At 39.1% G+C, this 8,752-nt stretch overlaps 1 protein-coding gene across 1 annotated transcript; it reads right to left on the minus strand.

Moving 5' to 3' along the window:
- Positions 1-1,925: 1,925 nt before the first annotated feature.
- otpb (orthopedia homeobox b) lies at positions 1,926-5,484 on the minus strand. The gene is made up of 3 exons (XM_042100413.1): positions 5,345-5,484; positions 4,640-5,025; positions 1,926-3,266 (listed from the first exon to the last, which is right to left on the minus strand). The coding sequence occupies exons 1-3, from the start codon at positions 5,379-5,381 to the stop codon at positions 2,745-2,747; spliced, it is 945 nt and encodes a 314-aa protein (XP_041956347.1). The 5' UTR covers positions 5,382-5,484; the 3' UTR covers positions 1,926-2,744.
- Between the last annotated feature and the right edge of the window lie 3,268 nt (positions 5,485-8,752).

Here is an 8,752-nt window from a genome sequence, read left to right on the forward strand (position 1 = left end):
ATAGATACAATTAGAAAGTAAGGGGTAGCCTATGAGAGTCCAGAGAATCAAAGAAACCTTTAGATGTACACTAACAAGTCTAAAGGTATAGAGGGGTTTAGATCTATAGATGTGTGAAGACTTTGTTATGAATGGTGCCTGGTGCTCCTGTCTGGAAGATGTGTCCTTAATGGATATTAGTGTGCTGAATATATCCTCCCACAGATGTGGCCTTTACTCCAATGCTAACCATGCTACTGAAAGACTGTCTCATAAGGGACTTCTGTCAAACCATTTAGCAGCCAATTAACAACCTTAATGGCATTCCACCAACAGTTTAAACTGCATCCTCCCACAGACAGTCTGGCCTACATGACAGATTTAAAATAATTGGCCATAGGCCTGCTCCAAAATACCTGGAACACGAAATAGCCTAACGGTAATAGGCTATGGAATAAGTAGGCTATATACTAAATGGGTGATAGTTATTTCGTATGGATTACATGTTTAGGAGGATAAAATAATATGTTGTATTATTGTACAGACGTAAAAACGACTATTGTAAAAACGACCTCTAGAACCAGGAGCCTCAAGCGCACTAAACTATGGCGAGGAAAATACTGTAAGGGCAGAACCAATAGTGGAACTAATGCAGCGTTAGCTAAATTTAATCCAAGCTGGACGCTGATGGTCAAAATCTGGTTTGTGAAACCTTTGACAGCCGTACGCATGTAATGCGTAAAAACAAATGTTTTTGTTTTAAATATATAAATAGCAGGTCTCGGTTTAATTTGCTTTTCATTATGGTTTAGCTTGCAAGCATGTAAAATGTGACTTAACCCATCCTTATTGTTTCAAATGGTTGGCCAGCTAACCAAGTGTCCGACCTTGACTCTCCATCACCATGCCAACTCTTATATTAAGCCACGATCCCTAGTCTATAGTCCTCGTTCTTGGGTTGCATTAATCATTCTAATTAGAAGAAAATATCCAGTTATAAACATAGCCTATCGTTTTGTTACGATCCAATCACGACTATCTTACACTGTGCCTGTTCACAGCATTTGCTTGACTTCTGCGCAAACCAAAACAGTGAATGGCCTAGGCTAGGCTACTATCTTAACGTGAGGTCAGAACATTGGCAAACACGAATTTCGGTTTTTAAAAATCCGTATTAATTGTTGGATCCATAAGCCAATATCAAAACAGTCCTTACTTCGCCAATGGATCCCATCTCTGCCAACCGAGAAGAGGCGAAAATTTATGATGGGCAAGGTTTCCATGTACTGGTTTGATTATTTTACCTAAAACCTGGCATGTCAGTGAACACAATGCTGTCGTCTGAAAGCCATAATAGTGAAAAATAGCACATTTATTTTAATATTTAGTTGAGTTATTGTTTGACAGACGTAACCGAGACCAGGCTGTTTTACAGGTAGATTAATTATTCATTCTACTGCGTAGCCTAAATTACTCATCTGTCACATTTAAGTGATGAGTCGCGCGCGGCGCGTTCAGTTTGTGTTTATTTTGTTTTTTCTTTTCTAACCCCTTTCAACACTGTGGGCTTGTCGCTGAACTGACATTTTAGTTGCAGGTCTATCATCATTATTGTCCAATATCGACAACCTAGCTGCAAGCAATAATAATAATAATAATAATAATAATCAGATATTGTGCAATGACTACATGTAGCCTAGACCTAAAATCCATAGTTTTGTGGGGAATCTGCGTCATGGAACTAAAGCTACAAAATCACTAAATAAAATGTGTCAATTCAACAAGGCGTAAAATGTTACCTGATTTTACAGGTCAAATAGCATAACTTCTTCTGCCGCTGAGCATTCTCGTAATCACAAAATTAGTCTTTAGTCACCCAGTGATTCACTTTAAAAGACAGAGACGTTCTTAATTTGACGTACTGAAAATGATATTTATTTATCCATTTACAATAATTTCATATAAACCTGTTAAAGGAACAGTGAGATGCTTTTGGTGTAAGTCAAACAGTTAAGAACCCTATTTCAGTAATAAGCACAGACAGTAAACATACCACAAATAAATTAATAGATCAATTAACAAGAATGCTTATACAAACATCTCATCTTTAACATAACTTTTGTCTTGTCATTTCGCCTTGTTTTTTATTCGGCCAACACATGCAGCCGAAGTTGTAAAATGGTATTTTTTTTATTCGTTCCCTTTTTTGCGGTGAGACGTGTTTCTTTACAGCCTACAAAAATGAAGTTCGCAAAGTCCTTTTCAGCCTACACTGTCTATCCTTGAACCAAGTCTCGCATGCTGTGCATGTGGAACCGGGAACGGTGTCCCAGTTTTGTTCAATCATTTGTAAATAATGTCAGTTTAGTCAAACCAAACTAAACGAAACCAAATATGATATGATACTTTTTAAAAGACTTTTTAAAAACCTACAACCACAGATAACGCGACCCCTACATATGACGACTGCCTGTCTATAAATACTGTACATAAATAAGTTAAATACATCAAATAAATAGCCCAAATAGACGAAGGTTTAGATACAGAGGGTTATTTAGGATCCAATTAATGAGTATAATTTTACTGATAATGTGCAAAATACAATCAAGAGTTGAGAAAAGAAAAAAATGAAATGCTATCGGCACGTCGTCAGCTCTCATTGACTATTTCTGGTGACGAATTTCAGAACCTGAGTAAATCGTTCCCTCTGTTTAAAATGGCGGGGTTGAAAGAATAAAAAAACACACATTGAGCGTTCATCATCATTAGGTGAAACTCATAGAAACCGTGTGCTCCAGTGCTTTGCGGCGCAGAGAAGCGATGCTACTCCCTCTCCACACATCGCTATCCGGGGAGCTGCAGAGCTGGGGAGAGCCGGTGACATTAGTGGGGCCAGAGAGGGACGCTGGGACCATCCCGCCGAATGTGGGTTGGTACAGGTGGGATTGAAGGCCACCCCCGTTGGATGACAACCCATTGGAGAGGCCCATCGAATTTGAATGATGGTTACCCGACAGACTGCACTGGGACAGGGACTGGGCCATGGCCTGCTGCCTACCCAGGGTTGGCGGGAGTTGGAGCTGTGAAACCCCGGGCATACCAGCTGCAGCCCAACGGGTGTCATTGGCATGAAAAGAACATAGGCTATCCCCCATCGCTGCTGCAGCCGCCGCCGCTGATGGGAACTGAGGCAGACCGTGCGTGGGCAGCAAGGTGCCGGGAGCACGGAAAACGTTGGTGGTCTTCTTGCGCTTCTTCCACTTGGCACGTCGGTTCTGGAACCAAACCTGGAAGAAGAAAACAAATAATAATGAAACACCAAATGAACTTTAATTAATAATGACATTCAATATACCGTCGAGTAATGCTCTGCGTTATCGATTGCGCATTATTTTGATGTTCAACATAAGGCAACATTAACATAATCTTTCCCCGAGATATTTCACACTCCTTAAATGCTACAAACCATGCCGCTGCTTGAACTAAAACGATAGTGGCGCAAGAAATGGCACTAGAAACTACAGCCGATTAATTTAGTAGAAATAAGATTTCAAAGTAATTTTATTTTGGCTCCTTGTTCATATATATGCATTTGAGATGCATTCCAGCATATATTTCAAGCATAATGATATTTCCTCCCTGTGCAAACAGGGCGTGATAATAATGGAAGCCTCCGTGTTATCCAGAGGTTTATAGAGACCTCAGCCCATAAGGCTAATGATTAATGGGCGCTAGTAGCCGGAACATCACATTAAAAGTTTTATCTTTTATTCATTTCAAGAAGTCAGCTGTGAAAACGGGGGGTATAAATCATGTTACGCACACAAGAATGCATTATATAACAAAAAAGCCGTCGACCATATAGTTTGCCCTTCCTCTTATGAAGATATTATATTTGATGGTCCATTCCTTGGAGGGTGAACGCGAAAGGTTCATGCTGCTACACTAGAATGATAAAATAGTAAATACACGGGCACAACTATCAGACACTTTCCAAGGACCAGTTATGACACCCACGACGTGTACCCATGGGTAATAGTATTTTTGACTAATGACAGTTTACATCTTCAATTGCCATTATATAATTTGCATTATTTTCACATTCATGATAATAGCCCATGCTCTGTTATAAATAATAATGGCTTTTGTTGATGATTATGTTTTGTTTATGTCACGCGCATGAGCCTATTATTTACATTAATATATACGCATATTTATTTCTTGGAGTAAAACATCCACAAAGACCTTGCTGCATTAACTATAAAAGGAAAAACTATGCGAAGTAAATACTTAGGCTATGTTTGTATATTTTCCTATTCTTAAGTTTGCCTGCGATTCCACCTGAACCTTAATCGAACATACCCAGTCAGTCCACCCTGTCAATCCTTGGGCAGCCAGATTTACACAGAGAAGTGCGAGTGCTAGTTATTTTACCTGCATGTTACACTATGCCTTGGATGTTATTGCTGACGTATGGCGTAAGAGCTTTTGGAGACTTGGTAAGGTTCCTTACAGCCAGGCTGAATGTATCTGCTGAACAAGCTCAGACTAGTTTTGCCTTATTTTACGTACAATTAAGTCATTCAGCCATTCGCAGACTGTAAAGATGCAGGGGAAATACTGTCACATTACTTATATCCAGCCGGAAAAAATGTCTCACCTGCACTCGCGATTCCGTTAAACCGATTCTGAGTGCGAGCTCCTCTCTCATGAAGATATCAGGGTAATGGGTCTTAGCGAAGCTCCTCTCGAGCTCGTTAAGCTGAGCAGGGGTAAAACGGGTCCGGTGACGTTTCTGTTTCTGCTGCTGAGTCTGTTGGTTCGACTGGTTGGAGATCTGCTGATGGTGTTTGTCTTGATCTTTTGAGTTGACCTGCATACCGGAAGGATTGGATCCACTATTAATATCATCTCCTGGGAGAAGTGTTGCGCCCTCAACAGAATCCCCACCCGGGGCCATGTCGCCTGGATGTCCCGTGTCCGATCCTCCAAGTCGACACTTCAAGGCTTCTCTGTGTCCAAGAAGCTCGGATGCATCCTTCATGCCTGGAAATAAATTTCAGTTCAGTTTGTTATAATAGCGTTGTCTCTATGCCATTCCTTATCACTGACCACTTATAGAAATGAACCATCGCATTGCCTTCATCGCATCAAAATCTTGTTAGTGAAGCATATAGTTATTAATTTAATCTCTGAAATCAAATTAAATTATGAACAAAGTCAGGTTATTACAAGTCCAATACTTCTAATTTCTAGGCAAAGTCTCGCGAGTTATTAAATTGAATTCCCAATTAAACTGTCGAAATCTCATTTCATGTTTAAAAGTCGCCCGGTTGAACACCGGACTTCAGCCATCTCAACTCACCGAGACGCGCATCCAGGAGGTCGGCGTGAGATAGCATCCCGCACCGGTCCAGGGTGAAATCCCCCCAAAACAACACTACAGCCTAAAACTAGTTAAAAGCATATATAGCCTAAATGAGAGAAAATTCAACTTGTGTTTAAAAAGGCGGCACCTCGCATTATAATGTTCTTTACTGGAGCAGGGAGGCGCTTAATAGTTGAGTGAACCCATGAGCTTCCTCCAATAAGAACCAATCAGAGACGGAGTCTGGAAATGTCATCCTCAAGAGCCCACACAACCAACCACTAACAACCACAATCCAGACTCATCCACAATAAGTGTCTCATTAGTTTCAAATCTGATTTATTGTTGTTTCATACCAAAAGCACACACAGTTTAGGATGACTGGGTCAATCTCTCTATGGTTTAGAAATAGAAGAAAAACACTTACACACATACCAAATTTTACGTAAAAATACCTGTTGTTGTAAATCGGTATTAACGATGATGCTACATATGTTAACCTACATTCTTTCAACGGCCGATAGAGCCAGAGGCTCAAGGAAATAACCATGAAAGGAGAGAAACCTTTTATCTGCCATAGCAGGGACTTCACGGGTATCTATTATCAGTGATGTAAGATAGGACTTAATTCTGAGCCAAGCGATCCATCTTTTCTCTCTAAGTTTTCCTTTTTTCCCTCCTCCCCAGCCAACAACATATTTCAGATTGGTAATATATTTCTAACCAGTGCAATTTTCAAGATCATTAGGCATTAAGGTAATTAGTGCCAAATCTATAAGCTTTTATCACGTTTATTAGGAATGAAATCAGCATAAATTTGTACCAATTTAGTGCTGTTTAGACTTCACTGACAAGTTAGGAGGTCGTGTTACAAATTATATCAGGAAATTAAGCGCACAAGTTGAAGCAGATTGGCTGAACAAGGATTGAAGACCCACCATCCTAATACTAAACTAAATGAATTAAAAGACATCTTGGGAAAAACTCATTAGGCGATTTTAAACACGTATGTCTTGCTACTTCATGGCCGATTCGGTTCTGAGGCTGTCCGGGTGATCTCGCCATGAACAAAGAGATTACATATTGACCTTGTAATTGCACGTTTGTATCGTTTGTATTTGCAGAAGATACCCCTGCATGTGCTATGGACGGCCGTAAATCTAATATGCTTAGCCGCGTACTCTTTCGCATAGTGCACAAAGGACGCGCTGAAGCGACAATAAGCGCCCTTTCAGGCCTTTTTGTGCCATTTTTCGGTCCAGTCGGTCTAGAGAAGCCTATTCTTTTTTCATGAAGAAAATCTTCCCATACCACTGACACCGACAGTGGTTACTTCTGAGTAGGACGACGGGCTCAAATCCGAAGACAGCGCTTACACAAAGAGAGAGGAACCACTTCAACTTGACGCTGCGGAATTTCCAGTCTAACGAATACTAGGATGATATGATGCGCAAGCCACACGCAAGATTTGAGGGTCAGTGATGTTTTTCTTCCTTGATTAAAGGATGAAATAAAATACACCAATCATAACCACTGTTCTACATAGAAGAATAGCCAGTAATAAGTATGTTAGCATAGAAAAATACGGTTGCCGTTTGAAATTTGCTGTTACAATGTGTAAATCTCGAATAAACTGTGGGCTACTTTCTCGTAATTGTTTAGACGCATTTTAACTTTGTGTAGCCTATTTATGAGATGGGTCAATATCCTGCAATAATGTTTACTTTTTTGTAACCCTTATGTTTGGATTGTATTCTTGCAACCTACGTTAGCATCGAGTTTTTGTTGTCTTTTGTTTAACAGTAAACAGCTGCAATACAATAAAGAAGAAACGTGTATAATGGAACGTGTGTGTAAAAGTCACATAGGCTATTAAATGTAGAAAGGTTGTTCATGGAATGTTCTCATTAGAATTTGCCATTAGTTTAAAAACTCCAGGAAATATGGTGCTAAGGAAACAAGGTGCTCACACCAACAACAAAACAATATAATTGTACCTATTCAAACTTTTTTTTATTTATTTATCTTGCGTTGTCACTGTAAAATCATCATTATTATTATTATTATTATTATTATTATTATTATTATTATTATTATTATTATTATTAACAGCCCTATCCCATCACCAGTGGAAATAAATTGCTCTTGTAATGGTCATATTTTACAAGATGGCTTGTTATAGCCTACATCGCTGCTCATGACATGAAGGGAATGGCATTTTAGTAATGCCGTTTTATATCTTCTTAATGTTTTGTTGTTCAGGAGATAAAGTAGGCTACAGCCTATGGCCTTAGACAGTCCTTAATATTATGTTAACATAAAAAAAATAAACAAAAACACACACAAATGTAAAATATCCAGATATAAGTAAAGTATAAAAACTGCTTGCCAGGTATTATGATGTCTAATATTAATATTATAGATAAATACACTCACAAACACACGGGGCATTTATAAAAAAAGGGGAAAAGAAGGCAAATGAAAACAAATGGATCTTTCTCTCTTTCCCTCTCATTTTTCTGTTCTATCAATCTGCATCAATCCAACCCAACCCAAGTTAAAGTATGCAAAAAATCTGATAAAAGCAGACTTGATTGTGTTTGTTCTCTGTCTTGCAGGTCCACCAACTACCCAGTTTTAAATAAATAACATGCTCGAGGGAAAAAAAGTGTCTTTCATTCATTCGCAAACTAAATCTCCAACAGCGTATGCCAGAATCATATTTCGCGCAGAGAAAATTGGTTGGTTTTGGACCTGCAGTTGAAAATCATAGCTCTATTTTGCGTTTACATTCGCTCCTGACGGGGATGACGGGAAGGAGGAGAGAGACAGAAGGATAGATATTTGCAGAGAAGGCACTCATTCTCCATTCTGCAAAGCAGGTAGCAAGCTCTGCATCTCATTCTTTAATTAAACTTGTGGCCCTCCATGTGGAGACGATTACGACGTGATATATTCGAAAGATGTATAATTAGGGTCCCAAATAAAATAATCAGCATTGAAGAGCGATTTCCTTGATGAGATGGAGCGGTTGGGTGTCACGGAGTAACCGGGTCCTATTAAGGTGATAATGAGACTTTCAGGGGCGAACCCGTTATCAAAATGTATAAGATGGAATGCGCTCACTTTTGGGGGGTGAGCTGTGTATCCATTTATCAAAACGTTGTTAAATAGTGTCTGAATTATTATGATATGTATATCCACACGATATGCTAGTAAATTAATTGACGTTTTTCACGTTTGGACTATTATATGCCTAATGGTCACTTAAGCCATCATTAAAGCTGATTTTCTTTACGATAAGAATGCGATAAGAATAATAGCATCAGAAGTAAGAACAACAAGAACACCACCAAATATACAGAAACAATGGTCCAACTAGCCTAGATCAGTATATTATTATTA

The sequence above is a fragment of the Alosa sapidissima genome, chromosome 8 (assembly GCF_018492685.1).
Source record: "Alosa sapidissima isolate fAloSap1 chromosome 8, fAloSap1.pri, whole genome shotgun sequence".
Taxonomy (NCBI): domain Eukaryota; kingdom Metazoa; phylum Chordata; class Actinopteri; order Clupeiformes; family Clupeidae; genus Alosa; species Alosa sapidissima.

Bases quoted from the DNA above. Each gene is read 5' to 3' on its own strand.
- otpb (XM_042100413.1), bottom strand. From the start codon at position 5,381: ATGCTATCTCACGCCGACCTCCTGGATGCGCGTCTCG. The intron at 5,026-5,344 runs GTGAGTTGAGAT...ATTTATTTCCAG, and splicing joins CCTCCTGGATGCGCGTCTCG to GCATGAAGGATGCATCCGAG. The intron at 3,267-4,639 runs GTGAGACATTTT...TTCTTCTTCCAG, and splicing joins TAACGGAATCGCGAGTGCAG to GTTTGGTTCCAGAACCGACG.